This window comes from Catharus ustulatus, chromosome 33 (genome assembly GCF_009819885.2).
Source record: "Catharus ustulatus isolate bCatUst1 chromosome 33, bCatUst1.pri.v2, whole genome shotgun sequence".
NCBI lineage: Eukaryota > Metazoa > Chordata > Aves > Passeriformes > Turdidae > Catharus > Catharus ustulatus.
This window is the reverse complement of record NC_046253.1, coordinates 1,012,004-1,037,039: the sequence shown is the minus strand read 5'-3', so window position 1 is coordinate 1,037,039 and position 25,036 is coordinate 1,012,004. Positions and strand designations below refer to the sequence as shown.

The window sequence follows — 25,036 nt, the reverse complement described above, 5'->3', positions numbered from 1 at the left end:
TTTTCCTACTTTTTTACCGTTTTTTTCTGATTTTTTCGGTTTTTTTTAAAATTTTTTTCTGATTTTTTTCAGTTTTTTTCGCGATTTTTTCATTATTTTTTCTGATTTTTCTCTGATTTTTAAAAGATTTTTAAAAGATTTTCTAAAGATTTTTTTCTGATTTTTTAAAAATTTATTTTCCCCATTTCCCCTCTTTTTTCCAACCTTTTTCTCCCATTTTTTACAGATTTTTCCTAAATTTCCCCCTTTTTTCCCCGTTTTATTCTGATTTTTTTAGATTTTTTTGGAGGGTTTTTTCCTCCATTGCCCCCACATTTTTTTAAATTTCCCCCCCTATTTTTTCTGATTTTTTCAAATATTTTCTGATTTTTTTCCCATTTTTTTCCAATTTTTTCTGATCTTTTTCTGATTCTTTTTTCTGATTTTTTTCTGATTTTTCCCACATTTTTTCCACATTTTATTCTGACTTTTTTTCAGAACATTTTCCCATTTTCCCCTCATTTTCCCCCATTTTTTCTGATTTTTTTCAGATTTTTTTTCAGATATTTTTTTCCAATTTTTCCCCCATTTTTTCAGATTTTCCCCATTTTTCCTGCTGCAGGGGAGCTGCTTCTGCAGGGCAGCAAACTCTACTGCAGGCTCTGACTATGAAAAGTGAGTAATTTAAATTTTCCCCTTTTTTTCTGATTTTTTTCCCATTTTTTTCTGATTTTTCCCGATTTTTTCTGATTTTTTTCGAATTTTTTTCGATTTTTTTCTGATTTTTTTCTGATTTTTTCGCGAATTTTTTCCTGATTTTTAAAGATTTTTCTCCCCATTTTTCTTCCCCTTTTCTCTCCATTCTTTCAGATTTTTTCCCCATTTTTTCCCATTTTTTCCCGAATTTTTTCTGATTTTTTTCTGATCTTCTTCAATTTTTTTCTGTTTTTTTTTTTTGCATTTTTTTTCTATTTTTTACTGATTTTTAAAAATATTTGTCTACCCATTTTTCCCCATTTCCCCCCTATTTTCCCCCATTCTTTCAGTTTTTTTTCCCATTTTTTTTTCCAAATTTTTCCACAAAAAATCCAGAAAAAAAAAACAAAAAGGAGGAAAAAAACCCCCAAAAAATCCAGAAAAAAACCCAAAAGGGAGGAAAAAGAAAAACCAAAAAAGGAGGAAAAAAACCCAAATAGGGAGGAAAAAACACCCAAAAAAATCCATAAAAACCCCAAAATCTGGAATTCCTTTGAAGCCTTTGAAGTTTCAGGAATTTGGGAGGATCCCAAACCCTGGAACCGTTCCCAGATTTTTTATTTTTTATTTTTATTTTATTTTTTTTTTTCTTCTCCTCCCCAGAGATTTTTGGGCTGAGCTCGACTCCAACTCCTCTGCCAGGATTGATTTCCTGGCTTGGGGTTTTTTAGGATTTGGGGGTTTTATTCTGGAATTTTTGGTTTTTTTCTGGCATTTTTAGGGATTTTTGGTGGAATTTTTGGGTTTCTTTCTGGATTTTTTTGGGTTTTTTCCCTGGGATTTTTAGGGGCTTTTTGTGGAATTTTTGGGGTTTTGTTGTGAATTTTTTTTTGTTTTTTTCTGTATTTTTATTTTTGTTTTTTCTAGCATTTTGGGTTTTTTCCTGGCATTTTTGGGGTTTTTTTCTGGATTTTTTTGGTTTTTTTCCTGGGATTTTTAGGGTTTTTTTGTAGAATCTTTGGGGGGGTTTTTGTGGAATTTTTTGGTTTTTTTTTCTGGAATTTTGAGGTTTTTTTCCCAATTATTTGGAGTTTTTCATGGAATATTTGGGGTATTCCCCACCAATAATCCCATTATTTCCTCCCCAAATCCTGAATTCTCCCCCAATATCTCCCCCATTAATTCCCATTATTTCCCCATTAATATCTCATTATTTCTTCAATTATTTCCCCCAATAATCCTGAATTTTCCCCCATTATTTCCCCCAAAATTCCCCCCAATAACCCCAATTTTTTCCCATTATTTTCTCCCTAAAATCTGAATTTTCCCCATTAATCCCCCATTATTTCCCCCAAATTTCCCCCATTATTTCCCCCTAAAATCTGAATTTCCCCCATTATTTCCCCCAAATTTCCCCCATTATTTCCCTCAATAATCCTGAATTTCCCCCATTATTTCCTCCATTATTTCCCTCAATAACCCTGAATTTTCTCCCATTATTTCCCCCTAAAATCTGAATTTTCCCCATTAATCCCCCATTAATCCCCCATTAATCTCCCATTATTTCTCCCATTATTTCCCTCAATTATCCTGAATTTTCCCCAATTATTCCCCTCTAAAACCTGAATTTCCTCCATTATTTTCCCAATAAATCCCCCATTATTTCCCCCATTATTTTCCCCTAAAATCTGAATTTTCCCCATTAATCCCCCATTATTTCCCCCATTAATCCCCCATTATTTCCCCATTATTTCCCTGTTATTTCCCCCATTCTTTCCCCCAATAACCCCAAATTTCTCCCAGTATTTACCTCAATCATCCTGAATTTCCCCCATTATTTTCCCCATAAAAACCTGAATTTCCCCCATTATTTCCCTCAATAACCCTGATTTTTTCCACTTATTTCTCCATTAATCTCCCATTATTTCCTTCAATTATCCTGAATTTCCCCCATTATTTCCCCCATTATTTCTCTCAATTATCCTAAATATTCCCCCATTATTTCTCCCATTAATCCCCCATTATTTCCCCCTAAAATCTGAATTTTCCCCATTAATCCCCCATTATTTCTCCCATTAATCTCCCATTATTTCCCTAAATTATCCTGAATTTTCCCCCATTATTTCTCTCATTAATCCCCCATTATTTCCCCCTAAAATCTGAATTTCCCCCATTATTTCCCCCAAATTTCCCCCATTATTTCCCTCAATAATCCTGAATTTCCCCCATTATTTTCCCTATTATTTCCCTCAATAACCCTGAATTGTCCCCCATTATTTCCCCCTAAAATCTGAATTTTCCCCATTAATCCCCCATTAATCTCCCATTATTTCTCCCATTTTTTCCCTCAATTATCCTGAATTTTCCCCAATTATTCCCCAATAAAACCTGAATTTCCTCCATTATTTTCCCCATAAATCCCCCATTAATCCTCCATTATTTCCCCATTATTTCCCCTTAAAATCTGAATTTTCCCCATTGATCCCCCATTATTTCCCCCATTATTTCCCTCAATAACCCTGAATTTTCTCCCATTATTCCCCCCTAAAATCTGAATTTTTGCCATTAATTCCCCCATTATTTCCCCCATTAATCCCCTATTATTTCCCAATTAATCTCCCATTATTTCCCCAATATTTCTCCCATTATTCCCCCCTAAAATCTGAATTTTCCCAATAAATCCCCCATTAATTCCCCATTATTTCCCCCAAATTTCCCCCATTATTTCCCCCTCTAACCCCAAATTTCCCATTTTTTCTCCCCCCCAGGCTGTTCCTGCAGCGCTGCAGCCGCTGCCGGGTCCCCGTGGGGCGCTCGGAGCCGATCCTGCGAGTGCTGCAGGGAATTTTCCACCAGCAATGCATGTCCTGCAACCGCTGCAGCCGGCGCCTGCGCCGCGGCGATCGCTTCGTGCTGCGCCGCGGCCGCCTGCTCTGCCACGCTCACGGTAAAGGTTCCAAAGTTTATTTTATTTGGGAAATTACTGGAAATTTTTTAGGAATTTTTTGGGATTTTTTGGGATTTTTTGGGGATTTTTTGGGGATTTTTTGGGGATTTTTAGGGATTTTTTTAGGATTTTTTAGGGATTTTTTTTTATTTTTTCAGGATTTTTTTGAGATTTTTTAGGATTTTTTAGGGATTTTTTGGGGATTTTTTGGGGATTTTTAGGGATGTTTTTAGGATTTTTTTGGGATTTTTTCGGGATTTTTTGGGGATTTTTTTGAGATTTTTTAGGATTTTTTTGGGGATTTTTTTGGGATTTTTAATGGATTTTTTTAGGATTTTCAGGGAATTTTTTTTAGATTTTTTTTGGATTTTTTAAGGATTATTTTTGGATTTTTAAAGAATTTTTTCAGAATTTTTTTAGAATTTTTTTGGAATTTTTAGAGATTTTTTAGGGAATTTTAAAGGATTTTTAAATGGATTTTTTGGGGATTTTTTGGGATTTTTTTAGGATTTTTTAGGGATTTTTTTTTAATTTTTTCAGGATTTTTTTGGGATTTTTGGGGGATTTTTTTGGGATTTTTTGGGGGTTTTTTGGGATTTTTTTTATTTTTAAGGGATTTTTTTTGGATTTTTAGGGATTTTTTTAGGATTTTTTTGGGATTTTTTTGGGATTTTTAATGGATTTTTTTAGGATTTTTTGGGGATTTTTTTTTAATTTTTAAAGGAATTTTTTTTTTTAATTCTTGGGGATTTTTTCCCCCTCCCCAATCCCCAAATTCCCAATTTTCTTTTCCTGCAGCTGCTCGGAGCTGGGAGGAAGAACCCGATGGAAAAAATCCCGACGGAAAAAATCCCAATGGAAAAAATCCCAATGGAAAAAATCCCAAAGAGGAAAATCCCAATGGGAAAAATCCCAAAGAGGAAAATCCCAATGGAAAAAATCCCAATGAGAAAAATCCCAATGAGGAAAATCCCAATGGGGAAAATCCCGATGGAAAAAATCCCAAAGAGGAAAATCCCAAAGAGGAAAATTCCAAAGAGGAAAATCCCAAAGAGGAAAATCCCAATGGGAAAAATCCCAAAGGGGAAAATCCCAATGAGGAAAATCCCAATGGAAAAAATTCCAATGGGAATTTTTCTGGGAATTTTCCTGGGAATAATCCCAATGGGATTTATCCTGATGGAAATAATCCCAATTGGAAAAATCCCAAAGAGGAAAATCCCAATGAAGAAAATCCCAATGGGAATTTTTCTGGGAATTTTTCTGGGAATAATCCCAATGGGATTTATCCTGCTGGAAATAATCCCAATGGGAATTTTTCTGGGAATTTTACTGGGAATAATCCCAATGGGATTTATCCTGATGGAAATAATCCCAATTGGAAAAATCCCAAAGAGGAAAATCCCAAAGAGGAAAATCCCAATGGGAATTTTTCTGGGAATTTTTCTGGGAAAAATCCCAATAGGAATTTTCCTGGGAATGATCCCAATGGGAATTTTTCTGGGAATTTTTCTGGGAATAATCCCAATAGGAATTTTCCTGGGAATGATCCCAATGGGATTTATCCTGATGGAAAAAGTCCCAAAGAGGAAAATCCCAATGGGGAAAATCCCAATAGGAATTTTTCTGGGAATTTTCCTGGCAATAATCCCAATAGGAATTTTCCTGGGAATGATTCTAATGGGAATTTTCCTGGGAATAATCCCAATGGGAATTTTTCTGGGAATTTTTCTGGGAATAATCCCAATGGGAATTTTCCTGGGAATTTTCCTGGCAATAATCCCAATAAGATTTTTTCCAGGATTTATCCCGACGTTAACGATCCCGATCGGAATTTTTCCGGGGATTTTCCTGATGGGAATAATCCCAATGGGAATTTTTCTGGGGATTTTTCTGGGGATTTTTCTGGGAATTTTTCCGGGGATTTTCCTGCTGGGAATGATCCCAGTGGGAATTTGGGGAAGGATCCCAAACGCTCCAAGCGGCCCCGAACCATCCTGAGCTCGCAGCAGCGCCGAACGTTCCGAGACTCCTTCGAGCTCTCCCCAAAACCCTGCCGGAAGGTGCCGGGGTTGGGATTGGGATTTGGGATTGGAGGGTTCTGAGATTGGGATTTGGGATTGGAGGTTCTGGGATTTGGGATTGGGATTGGGGGGTTCTGGGATTGGGGGCTTCTGGGATTTGGGGATTTCGGAATTTTGGGATTGTTGGATTTTGGGATTGTTGGATTTCGGGATTGGAGGATTCTGGGATCGGGATTTTGGGATTCTGGGATTGGGATTTTGGGGTTTTGGGATTGGGGGTTCTGGGATAGGGATTTTGGGATTTCAGGATTTTGGGATTGTTGGATTTTGGGATTGCTGGTTTTTGGGATTGGGAGTTCTGGGATTTGGGGATTTTGGGATTGGGGGTTCTGGGATCGGGATTTTGGGATTTCATGATTGGGGGATTTTGGGATTTGGGGATTGGAGGATTGTTGGGTTTTGGGATTGGGGGATTGTTGGATTTTGGGATTTTTGGATTTGGGGATTTTGGGATTGTTGGATTTTGAGATTGTTTGATTTGGGGATTCTGGGATTGTTGGATTTGGGGATTTTGGGGTTTCATGATTGGGGGATTGTTGGGATTTGGGGATTGTTGGATTTCAGGATTCTGGGATTGTTGGATTTTGGGATTTGGGGGATTTGGGGATTTCAGGATTGGATGTTTCTGGGATTGGGAGTTTGTGATTTGGGGATTTTGGGATTGGGGGATTGTTGGGTTTTGGGATTGTTGGATTTCAGGATTCTGGGATCGGGATTTTGGGATTTGGGGGATTTGGGATTTCAGGATTCTGGGATTTTGGGATCCTGGGATGAAGGGATTTTGGGATTGTTGGATTTTGGGATTTGGGGATTCTGGGCTCTCAGGATTTTGGGATTTGGGGATTCTGGGATTAAGGGATCGAGGGCTCATGGATGGGGTTCTGGGATTCAGTTTTTTTTCTTTGAATTCCCAGGGATTTTCCCCTCTCCATTCCTGACTTTTCCTTGGAATTCCCAGGGATTATTTTTCTGGAATTCCCAGGGATTTTTTTTCTGGAATTCCCAGGGATTTGGATTTTTCCAGGTGCGGGAGACGCTGGCGGCCCAGACGGGGCTGACGGTTCGGGTGGTCCAGGTGTGGTTCCAGAACCAACGAGCCAAGGTGGCAATTCCCAAAATTCCCAAAATTCCAGGATTTAAAAAACCCCAAAAATCCTCCAAATGGAAGTTTTCTGAACGTGGAATTTTGGGATTTTCCTGGAATTTTTCCTTCCCAGATGAAGAAAATGGCGCGGAGGCAGCAGGAGCAGCTCGGGAATCCCGGAGGAGAAATTCCGGCTGGGAGAGGCCGGGAGGGAAAGGAGGAGGAAGAGGGTGGGGAAAAATGGGAATGGGAATTTGGGATTTGGGAATGGGAAATTGGGATTTGGGAAATGAGAAATTGGGATTTGGGGTGGATTTGGGATGGGAAATTGGGAATTGGGAAATTGGGAATGGGAAATTGGGAATTGGGAAATTGGGAATGGGAAATTGGGAATTGGGAAATTGGGAATGGGAAATTGGGAATTGGGATGGGAAATGGGAAATTGGGATTTGGGAATTGGGAAATTGGGATTTGGGGTGGATTTGGGATGGGAAATTGGGAACTGGGAACTGGAAATGGGAAATTGGGATTTGGGAAATTGGGATTTGGGAAATGGGAAATTGGGATTTGGGGTGGATTTGGGATGGGAAGTTGGGAATGTGGAAATTGGGAACTGGAAATGGGAAATTGGGACTTGGGATACTGGGAATGGGGAACTGGGAATTGGGAAATTGGGAATTGGGAATTCGGAAACTGGGATTTGGGATGGGAATTTGGAAATGGGAAATTGGGGTGGATTTGGGATGGGAAATTGGGAATTGGGAAATGGGAAATTGGGAACTGGGAATGGGAAATTGGGAATTGGGAAATTGGGATTTGGGAAATTGGGAATTGGGAAATTGGGAATTGGGATATTGGGATTTGGGAATGGGGAAATTGGGAATTGGGATTTGGGAAATGGGAATTGGGAATGGGAAATTGGGATTTGGGGTGGATTTGGGATGGGAAATTGGGAATGGGAAATATTGGGAATGGGGAATGGGAATGGGGAAATTGGGATCTGGGAAATTGGGAATGGGGAACTGGGAACAGGAAATGGGAAATTGGGATTTGGGAAATGGGAATTGGGGTGGATTTAGGATGGGAATTTGGGAATGGGAAATTGGGATTTGGGGTGGATTTGGGATGGGAAATTGGGATTGGGAATAGGGAACTGGGAATGGGAAATTGGGATTTGGGATACTGGGAATGGGGGACTGGGATTTGAGGTGGATTTGGGATGGGAAATTGGGAATGGGAAATTGGGAACTGGGAAATTGGGAAATGGGATTTGGGAAATTGGGATTTGAGGTGGATTTGGGAAGGGAAATTTGGAATGGGAAATTTGAGAACGGAAATTGGGAAACTGGGAATTGGAAAAAGGGAAACTGGGAATTGGAATGGATTTGGGATGGGAAATTGGGAATGGGGAACTGGGATTTGGGAAATTGGGAATTGGGATTTGCATGAGAAAATGGGAATGGGAAATGCTGGGAATGGGGAACTGGGAATTGGAAAACTGGGAATGGGAAACTGGGAATGGGAATTGGGATTTGGATGGGAAATGGGAATGGGAAACTGGGAATTGGGACGGATTTGGGATTGATTTGGGAATGGGGAATTGGGAATTGGAATGGATTTGGGATGGGAAATTGGGAATTGGGATGGGAAATGGGAAATTGGGAATGAGGATGGATTTTGCATGGGAAATTAGGAATGGGCATGGAAATCCCAAGATCCCAATCCCAAAATCCCAATATTCCCAATCCCAAAATCCCAATATTCCCAACCCTCATCCCAACATTTGGGATGTTCCAGGCCCTGAGCAGATCCTGGTCCCGTTCTCCCGGATCCCACCGGGGCCCGACGGATCCGGGAATGAGTTTGGAATGTTCCAGAAGCTCCCAGAGCTCCAGAACTGGGGTAATTCCAGGGAATTTGGAGAATTCTGGGAAGGGGAAATTGGGAATTAATTCCCAGAGCTCCAGAACTGGGGCAATTCCAGGGAATTTGGGGAATTTGGGGAATGGGGAAATTGGGAATTAACTCCCAGAGCTCCATCCTTGGGGGAATTCCAGGGAATTTTGGGAATGGGAAATTGGGAATTAATCCCCAGAGCTCCATCTTTGGGGTAATTCCGGAGAATTTTGGGAATTTGGGGAATGGGAAATTGGGAATTAATTCCCAGAGCTCCATCCTTGTGGGAATTCCAGGGAATTTTGGGAATTGGGAATTAATTCCCAGAGCTCCATCCTTGGGGTAATTCCAGGGAATTTGGGGAATTCTGGGAATGGGAAATTGGGAATTAACTCCCAGAGCTCCATCCTTGTGGGAATTCCAGGGAATTTTGGGAATTTGGGGAATTGGGAATTAACTCCCAGAGTTCCATCCTTATAGGAATTTCAGGGAATTTGGGGAATTCTGGGAATGGGAAATTGGGAATTAACTCCCAGAGCTCCAGAACTTGGGTAATTTTAGGGAATTTTGGGAATGGGAAATTGAGAATTAATTCCCAGAGCTCCATCCTTGTGGGAATTCCAGGGAATTTTGGGAATTGGGAATTAATTCCCAGAGCTCGATCTTTGGGGGATTTCAGGGAATTTTGGGAATGGGAAATTGGGAATTAACTCCCAGAGCTCCATCCTTGGGGGAATTCCAGGGAATTTTGGGAATTCTGGGAAATTGAGAATTAATTCCCAGAGCTCCATCCTTGGGGGAATTCCAGGGAATTTTGGGAATGGGAAATTGGGAATTAATTCCCAGAGCTCCATGCTTGTGGGAATTTCAGGGAATTTTGGGAATGGAAAATTGGGAATTAACTCCCAGAGCTCCATCCTTGTGGGAATTCCAGGGAATTCTGGGGATTTGGGAATTAATTCCCAGAGCTCCATCCTTGGGGGAATTCCAGAGAATTTTGGGAATTCTGGCAATGGGAAATTAGAAATGGGATGGGGAATTGGGAATGGGGGAAAGGGAAAATTGGGAATGGGAAATTGGAAAAATTGGGAATGGGAAATTGGGAGAGGAAAATTTGGAATAGAGAAAAATGGGAATGGGGAAAATTGGGAATAAGGAATGGAAAACTGGGAATGGGAAATTGGGAAATTGGGAATGGGGAACTGGGAATGGAAAAATTGGGAATGGGAAACTTGGAAATTTGGGAATGGGATTGGGATGGACCAATTTTCCCCCTCCCCAACCCCTTTTCCTGATTTTTCCCAGTTTTTCCCAGTTTTTCCCAATTTTTCCTGATTTTTCCCAGTTTTTCCTAACTTTTCCTGATTTTTTCCCTCTTTTCCCAGACTCCAAGGGAATTTTCCAGGGGTTGGGATCCTTGGGAGAGGCTCTGGAGAATTCCCAACATCTGATCCCGGAATTTCCTGGAATTCCCAAACCTGGGAATCCCCTGGAGCATCTGTACCCCAAAATTCCTGAAATTCCAGAAATTTCTGAGTCTGGGAATCCCCTGGAGCATCTGTACCCCAGAATTCCCAAAATTCCCAAAATTCCTGAGCCTGGGAATCCCATGGAATGTCTCTACTCCATGCACAGCTCCTATTTCACCTCCTGATTCCCAAAATCCCAAAAATGCCAAAATTCCAATCCCAAAAATCCCCCAAATCTCAAGAATCCTGAAAATTCCAATCCCAGGAATCTCAAAAATCCCAATCCAAAAAAATCCCAGGAATTAAAAAAATCCCAGGAATTAAAAAAATCATAAGAATCCTGAAAATCCCAATCCCAAAAAATCTCAATCCTGGGAATCCCCAAAATCCTAATCCCAGGAGAGCCAAAATTCCAATCCTAAAAATCCAGAAAATCCCAACCCAAAAATCCCAATCCTGGGAATCCCGAAATTCCCAGAAATCCCAAGAATCCTGAAAATCCCAATCCCAAAAATTCCAGTCCTGAGAATCCTGAAAATCTTTCCTGGGAATCAAAAAAATCCTGAAAACCCCAATCCCAAAAATCCCCCAAATCCCAAGAATCCTGTAAATTCCAATCCCAGGAATCCCAAAAATCCCAATCACTGGATTCCCAAAAATCCCAAAATCCCAATCCTAAAAATCCAGAAAACCCCAATCCTGGGAATTCCAAAATTCCCAGAAATCCTAAAATCCCCAAAAATCTCAATCCCAGGAATCCCAAAAATCCAAATCCCCAAAAATACTGAAAATCCCAATCCTTAGATTCTCAAAAATCCCAAAATCCCAGTCCTAAAAATCCAGAAAATTCCAATCCTGGGAATCCCAAAATTCCCAGAAATCCTAAAATCCCAAAAATCCAAATCCTCAAAAAATCCTGAAAATCCCAATCCTGGGAATTCTAATCCTAGGAATTCCAAAAATCCCAATCCTTGGATTCAAAAAAATCCCAGGAATCCCAAAATTCCCAGAAATTCTAAAATCCAAAAAATTCAAATCCCAAAAATCCTGAAAATGCCAATCCTCGGATTCCCAAAAATCCCAAAATCCCAATCCTAAAACTCCAGAAAATTCCAGTCCTGGGAATCCCAAAATTCCCAGAAATTCTAAAATCCAAAAAAATCCAAATCCCCAAAATCCTAAAAATCCCAATTCTTGGATTCCTAAAAATCCCAAAACAGCAATCCTAAAAATTCAGAAAATCCCAACCCTGGGAATCCAAAAATTCCCAGAAATCCTAAAATCCCAAAAATCCCAATCCCAGGAATCCCAAAAATCAAAATCCCAAAAAATCCTGAAAATCCCAATCCTAGGAATTCTAATCCCAGGAATCCCAAAAATCCCAATCCTAAAAATCCATAAAATTCCAATCCTGGGAATCCCAAAAATTCCAATCCTGGGAATCCCAAAAATCCCAATCCTGGGAGTTCCAATCCCAGCAATCCCAAAAATCCCAATCACTGGATTCCCAAAAATCCCAAAATCCTAATCCTAAAAATTCAGAAAATCCCAATCCTGGGAATCCCAAAATTCCCAGAAATCCTAAAATCCTGAAAAATCCCAATCCCAGAAATCCCAAAAATCCAAATCCCCAAAATCCTGAAAATCCCAATCCTTGGATTCTCAAAAATCCCAAAATCCCAATCCTAAAAATCCAGAAAATTCCAATCCTGGGAATCCCCAAAATCTCAGAAATCCTAAAATCCCAAAAATCCAAATCCCAAAAAAATCCTGAAAATCCCAATCCTGGGAATTCAAATCCTAGGAATCCCAAAAATCCCAATCCTTGGATTCAAAAAAATCCCAGGAATCCCAAAATTCTAATCCTAAAAATCCAGAAAATTCCAATCCTGGGAATCCCAAAATTCCCAGAAATTCTAAAATCCAAAAAAATCCCAATCCCAGGAATCCCAAAAATCCCAATCCTAAAAATTCATAAAATCCCAATCCTGGGAATCCCAAAAATCCCAATCCTGGGAATCCCAAAAATCCCAATCCTGGGAATCCCAAAATTCCCAGAAATTCTAAAATCCAAAAAAAATCCAAATCCCCAAAATCCTAAAAATCCCAATTCTTGGATTCCCAAAAATCCAAAAATCCCAATCCTAAAAATTCAGAAAATCCCAATCCTGGGAATCCCAAAATTCCCAGAAATCCTAAAATCCCAAAAATCCCAATCCCAGGAATCCCAAAATTCCCAGAAATCCTGAAATCCCCAAAATCCCAAGAATCCTGGAAATCTAAATCCCAAAAAACCCAGTCCTGAGAATCCTGAAAATCTTTCCTGGGAATCCCCAAAATCCCAAAAATCCAGAAAACCCCAATCCTGGGAATTCCAAAATTCCCAGAAATTCTAAAATCCCCAAAATCCCAATCCCAGGAATCCCAAAAATCCCAATCCTAAAAATCCAGAAAATCCCAATCCCAGGAATCCCAAAATTCCCAGAAATTCTAAAATCCAAAAAAATCCAAATCCCCAAAATCCTAAAAATCCCAACTCTTGGATTCCCAAAAATCCCAAAATCGCAATCCTAAAAATTCAGAAAATCCCAATCCTGGGAATCCCAAAAATCCCAATCCTGGGAATCCCAAAATTCCCAGAAATCCTAAAATCCCCAAAAATCTCAATCCCAGAAATCCCAAAAATCCAAATCCCAAAAATCCTGAAAATCCAAATCCTAAAAATCCCAAAAATCCAAATCCCCAAAATCCCAAAATCTGGGATCAGCCCCACAGGAATTCACAGAATTTGGGATTTTTTTTATATTTGAGAAGGAATTTTTTTTTTTAATGAAATAAATTCCAGGAAAATAAAAATGGAAAAATTTTGGGAATTTGGGGATTTTGAGGTGGGGTGGGATTGGAATTTCCAGAATTTTGTTTTTCCCCCCATGGAAAAATTCTGTGGGAACACAAAATTCCATCCCCAAAAAAATCCCAAAAAGAATCCCCAAAAAAATGGGAGAGAGCCAAGAAAAAAGTGGGAAAAAAGGGGGAAAAAAGGGAAAACATGGGAATGAAAAGAGAGAAAAAAATGGGAATTAAAAGAGAAAAAAATTGGAATATTTGGGAATTAAAAGAGGAAAAAATTGGGAAAATTTGGGAATTAAAAGAGGGAAAAATTGAGAATTAAAAGAGGGAAAAAATTGGAAAATTTGGGAATTGAAAGTGGGAAAATTGGGAATTAAAAGGGGGAAAAATTGGGAAAATTGGGAATTAAAAGGGGAATTAAAAGGGAAAATTTTGGAATAAAAAGAGAGAAAAAAAAGTAAAAATATGGGAAAATATGGAAATAAAAAGAGAAGAAAATGGGGAAAAAAAGAAGAAAAAGAAGGAAAAGTTGAGAATAAAAAAAGAGGAAAAATTTGGAATAAAATAGGGAAATTTTGGGAGAAAAATAAAAAAAGTTGGGAATAAAAAAGAGAGGAAAAAAGACAAAAAAAAGAGAAAAAAGTGGCAATCAAAATAAAGAAAAAAAGAGAAAAAATAAAAATATAGAAGTAAAAATGGGGAAAAAAACCAGAAAAAAACGAAAATTTGAGGATAAAAACAGAGAAAATTTTGGCAAAATTAAATAAAAATTAAAATAAAATAAAATCAAAATTAAATAAAATAAAATTTGGGAAGGAAAAGAAGAAAAAAACCAAATTTTGGGTTCCATCCCTGCTGGAATTTTTATTTCTTGCTCTGATTTTTGGGATAAAATCCTGGAAATTTGGGAATTTTCTCCTTTTCCAGAGGGGAAATTCTGAGGATTTGGGAGAAGATTCCGGAAGGTTCCGAAGTTTTCCCGAGGTTTTAATTCCAGGAATTCTCTGGGGAGGGAAGGAAAAAAAAATTCATTAAAAATTCAATTTTTTTAGCCTAAAATTCCTTTTTTTCAGGGGAAAAAATCCCAAAATTTCATCCCAAAATTCCTTTTTTTTCAGGGAAAAAAATCCCAAATTTCTTTTTTTCCAGAAAAAAAAAATTCCAAATTTAAATCCCATTTTTATCCCAAATTTATTTTTTCTCAGGGAAAAAAATCCCAAAATTCCTTTTTCCAGGAAAAAAAAAATCCTAAATTTAAATCCCATTTTTATCCCAAATTTATTTTTTTCCCAGAAAAAAAAATCCCAAAATTCCTTTTTCCAGAGAAAAAAAATCCCAAATTTAAATCCCATTTTTATCCCAAATTATTTTTTTTTCCAGGCAAAAAAAATCCCAAAATTTCCTTTTTCCAGGGAAAAAAAATCCTAAATTTAAATCCCATTTTTAATCCAAATTTCTTTTTTTTCAGAGAAAAAAATCCCAAAATTTCCTTTTTCCAAGTAAAAAAAAATTCCTAAATTTAAATCTCATTTTAATCTAAAATTTCTTTTTTTCCCAGGGAAAAAAAATCCAAAATTTCCATCCCAAAATTCCTTTTTCCAGGAAAAAAAATCCCAAATTTAAATCCTATTTTTATCCAAAATTCCTTTTTCCAGGGAAAAAAAAATCCCAAATTTAAATCCCATTTTTATCCCAAATTATTTTTTTTTCCAGGGAAAAAAAATCCCCAAAATTCCTTTTTCCATTAAAAAAAATCCCAAATTTAAATCCCATTTTTATCTCAAATTTATTTTTTCCAGGAAAAAAAATTCCTAAATTTAAATCTTATTTTTATCTAAAATTTATTTTTTATTCCAGGAAAAAAATTCCCAAAATTCCATCCCAAAATTTCCTTTATTTCCATCTTTTCCAAGGGAAAAAAAATGAACCTGAATTCATTTTAAGGAATTGAAATCTCATTTTTTACCCAAATTTTATCCCAAATTCCCTTTTCCCAGAGGAAAAAAAAAAACAAAATTAATCCTAAAATTCATTTTTTTTTCAGCTTTTCCAGGGAAAAAAATTTACAAAATTCTGATCCAAATTTTAACTAAAAATTCTTTTTTTTTTCTCATTTTTTTCCATGCTCAGAGCAGGAATTTGGTGCCATTTTGAGCAAAAATTTGGGATTTTTTTCAATTTTTAACCCAAAATTTTGGCTCAGGCCTCACCTGGGGAGGTGGCACCGGGACTGTCCCCAAGGGTGGCACCTGAGGTGACACCTGGGTGACATTCTGGGTGACATTGTGGACACACAGCAGGAATTTGGTGCCATTTTGAGCACAATTTGGGATTTTTTCCCATTTTTATCCCTAAATTTTGGCTCAGGTCTCACCTGGCGAGGTCCCCTCGGGGGTGGCACCTGAGGTGACACTGGGGTGACATTTGGGTGACACCTGGGTGACATTCTGGGTGGCATTTTGAGCACACAGCAGGAATTTGGTGCCATTTTGAGCAGAAATTTGGGGATTTTTGTCCATTTTTAACCCAAAATTTTGGGTCAGGCCTCACCTGGGGAGGTCCCCTCGGGGGTGGCACCGGGACTGTCCCCAAGGGTGGTACCTGAGGTGACATTTGGTGACATCTGGGTGACATTTGGAGCACACAGCAGGAATTTGGTGCCATTTTGAGCAGAATTTTGGGATTTTTTTCCATTTTTAACCCAAAATTTTGGGTCAGGTCTCACCTGGGGAGGTGGCACCGGGACTGTCCCCAAGGGTGGCACCTGAGGTGACATCTGGGTGACATTTAGGTGACATTTTGAGCTCACAGCAGGAATTTGGTGCCATTTTGAGCAGAATTTTGGGATTTTTTTTCCATTTTTAACCCAAAATTTTGGCTCAGGCCTCACCTGGGGAGGTCCCCTCGGGGGTGGCACTGGGGGTGGCACCTGAGGTGACATTGGGGTGACATTCTGGGTGACATCTGGGTGACATTTTGAGCTCACAGCAGGAATTTGGTGCCATTTTGAGCAGAAATTTGGGATTTTTTTCCCATTTTTAACCCAAAATTTTGGCTCAGGCCTCACCTGGCGAGGTCCCCTCGGGGGTGGCACCTGAGGTGACATTTGGTGACAGCTGGGTGACATCTGGGTGACATTTGGTGACATCTGGGTGACATTTGGGTGACATTTAGGTGACATTTGGTGCCATTTTGAGCAGAACTTTGGGATTTTTTTCCATTTTTAACCCAAAATTTTGGGTCAGGCCTCACCTGGCGAGGTCCCCTCGGGGGTGGCATCTGAGGTGACATTGGGGTGACATTTGGTGACATCTGGGTGACATTCTGGGTGACATTGTGAACACACAGCAGGAATTTGGTGCCATTTTGAGCAGAATTTTGCGATTTTTTTTCCATTTTTAACCCAAATTTTTGTCTCGGGTCTCACCTGGCGAGGTCCCCTCGGGGGTGGCACCTGAGGTGACATTCTGGGTGACATTTGGTGACAGCTGGGTGACGTTCTGGGCACACTGCAGGAACCTGGAGACGTGGGGCTGGCACTGGGCCGTGTCCCTGGGCCGCTCCCTCAGGCAGCGCTCGAAGGCCCCGAAGGGCTCGGAGCAATCGCGGCGGATCCGGCGAACCAGGGGGCTGGAAAATACAGGGAAAAATGGGAATAAAATGGGGAAAAATTGGGAATAAATTGGGGAATAATTGGGAAAAAAATCAGGAATAAATCAGGAATAATGACGAAAAAATTCGGGATAAATCGGGAAGAAATTCAGAATAAATTTGGAAAAAATTGGGAAAAAAAAGGAGGAAAAAATGGGAATAAATTGGGAATAAATTGGGGGAAAATGGGGAAAAAACGGGAATAAATTGGGAAAACAACAGGAAAAAATTGGGAAAAATTGGAGAAAAATTGAAGAAAAAATCAGGAACAAATCAGGAGTGATTGGGGAAAAAATGGGGATAAATTGGGAATAAATTGGGGGGAAATTGGGAAAAAATTGGGGAAAAGTTGGAGGAAAATCGGGAAAAAATTGAAAAAATTGGGGGAAAATTTGGGATAAATTGGGAAATATTGGGAGAAAATTGGGAAAATTTGGGGGGAAATTGGGGAAAAAAACAGGAAAAAATGGGAATAAATTGGGAAAAAACTGGGGGAAATTGGGGAAAAATTGGGAATAAATTGGGGAAAAAATCAGGAAAAAATTGGAATAAATTGGGAGGAAATTGGGGAGAGATTGGGAATAAACTGCAGAAAAATAGGGAAAAATTGGGAATAAATTGGAATAAATTGGGAAAATGTTGGGGGGGAAATTGGGGAAAACTTGGGGAAAACTTGGGAAAAATTGGGGAAAAATTTGGAATAAATTTGGAAAAAAAATCAGGACAAAATTTGGAATAAATTTGGAACAAATTGGGAATAAATTGGGAGTAAATTGGGAAAAAAGGGAATAAATTGGGGAAAAATCGGAGGAAAATTGGGGAAAAATTGGGAAAAAATTTAGAATAAATGGGGGAAAATTTGGAATAAATTGGGAAAAAATTGGGAATAAATTAAGAAAATATTCAGAAATATTGGGAGAAAAATGGAGGAGAATTGGGATAAAATTGGAGAAAAATTGGGAAAAAAAGTCTGGAAAAAAATGGGAAAAAATCGGGATTGGGATCCAGTGCTCCCAGTTTGGGTCACTCACTGGTTGGAGCTGCACTGGGTGACACTCAGGGACACTCAGGGACAATCCCAGTGCTCCCAGTTTGGGTCACTCACTGGTTGGAGCTGCACTGGGTGACACTCGGTGACACTCGGGGACAATCCCAGTGCTCCCAGTTTGGGTCACTCACTGGTTGGAGCTGCACTGGGTGACACTCGGTGACACTCAGGGACAATCCCAGTGCTCCCAGTGCTCCCAGTTTGGGTCACTCACTGGTTGGAGCTGCACTGGGTGACACTCAGGGACAATCCCAGTGCTCCCAGTGCTCCCAGTTTGGGTCACTCACTGGTTGGAGGCGCACTCGGTGACACTCAGGGACAGTTGGTGACAATCTCGGTGCCAGCTCCCGGGACTCGCGGCCACGCAGCGCCCGTAGCGCTCCAGCTCCGGCCCGCAGAGCTGGGCGGTGACAGCCAGCGCCTCCCTGCGACAGCGACAGCGACAGCCACACTATCGCGACAGTCGCGACTGAACGGGGGGCAGAAGCGGGGGGACATGAGGTGACAAGGAGGGGAAGAAGCGGGGGGACACCGAGGGGATAACGGGGGACACCGAGGGGACATCATGGGGACAACGAGAGTCAGAACCGAGGCCAGCAACACCGCGGGAGGGGACACGGTGGCCGTGAACACCGCGGGACCTTGAAGAGCGGCAGGGACAGGAGGGGACACAGCGCGACACGAGGGACACCGAGGGGACACGGCCCGACCCCACCGCCCCTCACTCACATGGCGCCACTTCCGCTTCCGCCGCTCCACTTCCGCCACCACGGCTTCACTTCCGCCACCACAGCTTCACTTCCGCCTCCACTTCCGCTTCACTTCCGCCACTCCCTCGCTCTGCGCACGCTCCAGCCCCGAGGCGGGAAACGCGGGCTCGGCGCATGCGCAGAAGCCAAAGCGAAAGCGGAAGCGGCGCTCTGAGGGCGGAGGGAAGATGGCGGCGGCCGCGGCGGCCCCTGAGGACGAGCTGGTCTCGTCGGTGACGCTTTACCGGCGGCGGCCGCGGTTGCTCCGCGGTACCGTGCTGCCGTTCGCCGCCGGTCTCTACCCGGCCTGGTTGTGGTTGTGGGGGCCGCGGCTCTGGGGGCCGGCGGAGGCGGCGGGGCCGCCCGAAGCGGCGCTGTTGGCGCTCGGCGCCATCGCGGCGCTGCAGCTGCTGACGGCGCTGGCCGGGCTCTGGTCCGTGCACGCCGAGTGCGCCCTCAGCTGCGTCAGGGTGAGCGCGGGAAAGGCCTGAGGGGGGTTGGGGTCTGAGGGGGATTTGGGGGTTTAAAAGATTTGGGATCTGAGGGGGATTTGAGGTTTAAAGGAGATTTGGGGCTGAGGGGTCTGAGGGGGGATTTGGGGGATTAAAGGGGATGTGGGATCTGTGGGGGATTTGGGGCTGAGGGGGATTTGGGGGCTGAGGGGCCCGAGGAGACAATTCGGGTTTAAAGGGAATTTGGGATCTGTGGGGGATTTGGGGCTGAGGGGCGATTTGGGGCCTGAAGGGTCTGAGGAGAGAATTTGGGTTTGGGGGTTTCAAGGGGATTTGGGATCTGAGGGGGAACTGGGGGAGATTTGGGGCTGAGGGGTCTGAGGAGAGGATTGGAGTTTGGAGGGGATTTGGGATCTGAGGGGGATTTGGGGGTTGAAAAGGGGATTTGGGGGTTGAAAAGGGGATTTGGGGTCTGAGGGGGATTTGAGGTTTAAAGGGGATTTGGGGCTGAGGGGGATTTGGGGGTTTAAAGGGGATTCGGGATCTGAGGGGGATTTGGGGCTGAGGGGGAATTTAGGGGCTGAAGAGTCTGAGGAGAGAATTGGGATTTGGGGGTGGTTTAGGGGTTTAAAGGGGATTTGGGGTCTGAGGTGGATTTGAGGTTTAAAGGGGATTTAGGATCTGAGGGGGATTTGAGGTTTAAAGGGGATTTGGGGGAGATTTGGGGGTTGAGGGGTCTGAGGGGGAATTTGAGGTTTATAGGGGATTTGAGGCTGAGGAATTTGAGGAGAGAATTGGAGTCTGAAGGGGATTTGGGATCTGAGGGTGATTTGAGGTTTAAAGTGGATTTGGGATTTGGGGGAGATTTGGAGCTGAGGGGTCTGAGGAGAGAATTGGGATTTGGGGGCGGTTTAGGGGTTTAAAGGGGATTTGGGATCTGAGGGGGATTTGGGGCTGAGGGGGATTTGGGGGGATTTTGCTCTGAGGCAGTTTCAGAGTTTAAAAGGGGAAAATTGAGGCTGAGAAGATTTGGGGTTTAAAGGGGATTTGGGGTCTGTGGGGGGAATTGGGGTTTGAGGAGAGTTTAGGGGAGATTTTGGACTGAGGGGAATTTGGGACTGAAGAGAGTTCGAGGTTTAAAGGGGATTTGGGGTGTTAATCTGTTAAATATAAAATAATAAATGTTAGGGACTAAAATGTTTTGTAGTGCTTGTTAGATATTGTGGTATTAAGTGTGGAAAATGGGATATTAAATAAAAAATGTGGGGTGTTGAAGGTCTGAAGTTTGGCATTTTCAAGGTGTAAAATTTGGGGTTTTAAAAGGATAAGGTGTGGGATATTCAAGGTGTAAATAGGGGATTTTAGAGGGGTAAAATAGAGAATAGTGAAGGTGTAAATAAGGGATTTTAAAGGACAAAAAGTGGGATTTTGGAGAGATAAAAAGGGATTTTAAGGAATAAAAAAATGAGGTTTTGGAGGGATATGAAAGGAGATTTTAAAGGGATAAAAAATGGGATTTTGGAGGGATATAAAAGGGGATTTTAAGGAATAAAAAATGGGATTTTTGAAGGGATGTAAAAGGAGATTTTAAGGAATAAAAAATGGGATTTTTGAAGGGATTTTCCTGCTTTTTTTCCCCAGGAACCCTGTCCCCAAAAAGCCACCCTGGCCAAGGTGGTGCCAACCCCCAACAACGGCTCCGTGGAGCTGGTGCCGATCTACAGGGAGCAGGTGAGGGAAAATTGGGAATTCTGAGGGGAATTATCCAGAAAAATCCAATTTATGGGGGAAATTTGGGAATTCTGAGGGGATTTATCCCTAAAAATCCAATTTATGGGGGAAATCTGATGGGATTTATCCCTAAAAATCCAATTTATGGGGGAAATCTGATGGGATTTATCCCTAAAAATTCAATTTATGGGGGAAATCTGATGGGATTTATACAGAAAAATCCAATTTATGGGGGAAATCTGATGGGATTTATCCCTAAAAATCCAATTTATGGGGGAATTCTGAGGGGATCTATCCCTAAAAATCCAATTTATGGGGGAATTCTGAGGGGATTTATCCCTAAAAATCCAATTTATGGGGGAAATCTGATGGGATTTATCCCTAAAAATCCAATTTATGGGGGAAATTTGGGAATTCTAATGGGATTTATCCCTAAAAATCCAATTTATGGGGGAATTCTGATGGGATTTATTCCTAAAAATCCAATTTATGGGGAAAATCTGATGGGATTTATCCCTAAAAATCCAATTTATGGGGGAAATTTGGGAATTCTAATGGGATTTATCCCTAAAAATCCAATTTATGGGGGAATTCTGATGGGATTTATTCCTAAAAATCCAATTTATGGGGAAAATCTGATGGGGTTTATCCCTAAAAATCCAATTTATGGGGGAATTCTGATGGGATCTGTCCAGAAAAATCCAATTTATGGGGGAAATCTGATGGGATTTATCCCTAAAAATCCAATTTATGGGGGAAATTTGGGAATTCTGATGGGATTTATCCCTAAAAATCCAATTTATGGGGGAAATCTGATGGGATTTATCCCTAAAAATCCAATTTATGGAGAAAATCTGGGAACTCCATTAAAATTGTCCATGAAAATCTGGAAATTCTTTGGATTTATTCCTGAAAATCAAATTATTGGGGAAAAATCTGGGAATTCCATGAAATTTATCCATGAAAATTTGGAAATTCCTTGGATTTATGCAGAAAAATTCAATTAATGGGGAAAAATCTGGGAATTCCATCAAATTTATCCATGAAAATTTGGGAATTCCTTGGATTTATTCCTGAAAATCCAATTAATGGGGGAATTCTGATGGGATCTATCCAGAAAAATTTAATTAATGAGTAAAAATCTGGGAATCCCATGAAATTTATCCATGAAAATCTGGAAATTCCATTGATTTATCCCTGAAAATCCAATTAATGGGGAAAAATCTGGGAAATCTGATGGGATTTATCCAGAAAAAAATCAATTAATAAAAATTTGGAAATTCCATGAAATTTATCCATGAGAATCTGGAAATTCCATGGATTTATCCAGAAAAATCCAATTAATGGGGAAAAATCTGGGAATTCCATGAAATTTATCCATAAAAATCTGAAAATTCCATCAAATTCATCCCTGAAAATCCAATTAATGGGGAAAAATCTGGGAAATCTGATGGGATTTATCCAGAAAAAATTAATTAATGAGTAAACATCTGGGAATTCCATAAAATTTATCAATGAAAATTTGGAAATTCCTTGGATTTATGCAGAAAAATCCAATTAATGGGGAAAAATTTGGGAATTCCATGAAATTAATCCATGAAAACCTGGAAATTCCATTAAATTCATCCCTAAAAATCCAATTAATGGGGAAAAATCCGGGAAATCTGATGGGATTTATCCAGAAAAATTTAATTAATAGGGAAAACTCTGGGAATTCCATAAAATTTATTCATAAAAATTTGGAAATTCCATGAAATTCATCCCTGAAAATCCAATTAATGGGGAAAAATCTGGGAATTCCATGAAATTTATCCATGAAAATCTGGAAATTCCATTAAATTAATCCCTGAAAATCCAATTAATAGGGAAAAATCTGGGAATTCCATAAAATTTATCCATGAAAATCTGAAAATTCCATGAAATTCATCCCTGAAAATCCAATTAATAGGGAAAAATCTGGGAAATCTGATGGGATTTATTCAGAAAAAAAATCAATTAATAAAAACTTGGAAATTCCATGAAATTTATCCATGAAAATCTGAAAATTCCATGAAATTTATACCTAAAAATCCAATTAATGGGGAAAAAATCTGGAAATTCCAGGCAAAACCATCCAAGAAAAATTGGAATTTTGGATTTTTCTCCAAGAAAAATTGGAATTTTAGAATTTTCCTCCATGAAAACTTTGTCATTCCAGGATTTTCACCCCATCCAGGCTGGGATTTTTTCCAGGAATGAGAAATTTGAGATTTTTTGATTTTTTAAAATTTTTTTTTTGCAGGGTGAGGACGGGCAGGAAGCGCTGAGCTTCGAATTCCAGAAAATCAAATATTGCTACGAAATCCATGGAAAAAAACAATTCCTGCCTGTGGCTTTTCCTGTGGAACATCCCTTGGGATTTTATCAAAATTCCAGAGGCTTCCAGGAGGAGCAGGAAATCCGGGAAGCTGAGAGGAAATTTGGGAATAACAAGTGAGATTTTCTGATTTTTTTGTTTTTTTTTTTAAGGGGGAAAATCGTGGGAATGAGGGTAAAAAATTCCAGGAAAATATTCCCAAAATGTTTTAAATATTGCAAGGAAATATTTCCTAAAATATTTTGGGAAAATATTTTCAAAATGTTTTAAAATATCTCAAAATATTTTAAAATGTTCTGGGGAAATGTCAAAAAAAATCCTGGGAAAAAGGAAAATATCCCAAAATATTCCAGGGAACCCAGAATATCTTTGAGAAATATTCCTGATTTTTTTGGGAAAAATTCCAAAATATTTCTGAGAATGTCTAAATATATTTTAGAAAAATATTCTAGAATCTTCTGGGAAATTTTCCCAGGATTTTCCAAGATTTTCCAGGGATTTTCTGAGGATTTTTCTGGGATTTTTCTGGAATTTTTCCATGAATTTTCCAAGGATTTTTCAGGGATTTTTCCTGGGATTTTCCAAGGATTTTTCTGGGATTTTTTCTGGAATTTTCCAAAGATTTTCTCAGGATTTTTCCATTAATTTTTCAAGGGATTTTTCTGAGATTTTCTTGGGATTTTTCCAGACTTTTCCATGAATTTTCCATGAATTTTCCATGAATTTTCCATGAATTTTCCATGAATTTTCCATGAATTTTCCAGGGATTTTCTTGGGATTTTCTTGGGATTTTTCCAGACTTTTCCATGAATTTTCCAAGGATTTTTCAGGGATTTTTCCTGGGATTTTCCAAGGATTTTCCATGGATTTTCCAAGGATTTTACCAAGATTTTCTTGGGATTTTTCCAGGATTTTTCCAGGGATTTTCTTGGGATTTTCTTGGGATTTTTTCAAGATTTTTCCATGAATTTTCCAAGGATTTTTTCCCCCCAGGATTTTCCAAGGGATTTCCCAGGGATTTTTCCCAGGGTTTTCCAAGGATTTTTCCAAGATATTTTCAGAATTTTCCTGAGATTTTTCTAAGGGATTTTCTCAGGATTTTCCAGGGATTTTTCCCAGGATTTTCCATGAATTTTCCAAGGATTTTCCCAAGAATTTTTGTGGTTTTTTTCTTGGGATTTTCTTGGGATTTTCCCAAGGATTTTCCAGGATTTTTCCAAGGATTCTTCCAAGATTTTCCAGGGATTTTCTTGGGATTTTTCCAGGCATTTCCATGAATTTTTTCAGGATTTTCCATGATTTTTCTATGGGATTTTCCCAGGATTTTACAGGGATTTTCTTGGGATTTTCCAAGGGATTTTCCAGGAATTTTTCCAAGGATTTTTCCAGGATTTTTTCTGAATTTTCCTGGGATTTTTTCCAAGGGATTTTGTCAGGATTTTCCAAGGATTTTTCCAAGAATTTTCCAGGATTTTCCCAGGATTTTTTCAGGATTTTCCAAGGATTTTTCAGGATTTTTCCCAGAATTTCCTTATGATTTTTCCAAGTATTTTTCCAAGATTTTCCAGGATTTTTTCCAGGATTTTTCCAAGATTTTCCAAGGATTTTCCATGAATTTTCCAAGGGATTTTTCCCAGGATTTTCTTGGGATTTTTCCTGGGATTTTCCATGAATTTTCCAAGGGATTTTCCAGGGATTTTCTTGGGATTTTCTCAGGATTTTTTCACGATTTTTCCAGGATTTTCCCATGAATTTTCCCAGGATTTTCTTGGGATTTTTCCAAGGTTTTTCCAAGGAATTTTTCCCAGGGATTTTCCAGGATTTTTTCAAGGATTCTTCCAAGATTTTCTAAGGATTTTCCTGCTGTTTTTCCCAGGATTTTTTTGGATTTTCCAGGATTTTTCCATGAATTTTCCAGGATTTCCCGAGGATTTTCCTGTTGTTTATCCCAGGATTTTCCCAGGATTTTCCCAGGATTTTCCCAGGATTTTCCCAGGATTTTCCCAGGATTTTCCCAGGATTTTCGAGATTTTTCCAGGATTTT

At 39.8% G+C, this 25,036-nt stretch overlaps 3 protein-coding genes across 4 annotated transcripts in view; 2 read left to right on the top strand and 1 right to left on the bottom strand.

The window, feature by feature from the left end:
- The window catches only part of LOC117009458 (endoplasmic reticulum transmembrane helix translocase-like), a 13,504-nt gene extending 12,859 nt beyond the window's left edge, over positions 1–645 (top strand). Inside the window, exon 6 of the mRNA XM_033083690.1 lies at positions 602–645. Coding sequence (XP_032939581.1) covers positions 602–645 — 44 coding nt within the window. The remainder of the gene's footprint in view (positions 1–601) is intronic.
- Positions 646–13,858: 13,213 nt separating this feature from the next.
- Positions 13,859–18,463, bottom strand: LOC117009501 (coiled-coil-helix-coiled-coil-helix domain-containing protein 5-like). 2 transcript variants are annotated; one of them, XM_033083744.1, is made up of 5 exons: positions 18,434–18,463; positions 17,992–18,129; positions 16,460–16,635; positions 15,896–15,934; positions 13,859–14,009 (listed from the first exon to the last, which is right to left on the bottom strand). In XM_033083744.1, coding segments are annotated over exons 1-5 (372 nt in total). In that variant the 5' UTR covers positions 18,436–18,463; the 3' UTR covers positions 13,859–13,992. The 2 variants fall into 2 exon arrangements, with proteins under 2 accessions (XP_032939635.1, XP_032939636.1); XM_033083745.1 differs by lacking the exon at positions 15,896–15,934 and having other exon boundaries at positions 16,433–16,635.
- Positions 18,464–18,586: 123 nt separating this feature from the next.
- ATP13A1 (ATPase 13A1) overlaps positions 18,587–25,036 on the top strand; it is a 62,123-nt gene continuing 55,673 nt past the window's right edge. Inside the window, exons 1-3 of the mRNA XM_033083749.2 lie at positions 18,587–18,923; positions 20,547–20,636; positions 22,918–23,108. Of these exons, the coding sequence (XP_032939640.1) occupies positions 18,642–18,923; positions 20,547–20,636; positions 22,918–23,108 (563 nt within the window). The 5' untranslated portion in view covers positions 18,587–18,641. The remainder of the gene's footprint in view (positions 18,924–20,546; positions 20,637–22,917; positions 23,109–25,036) is intronic.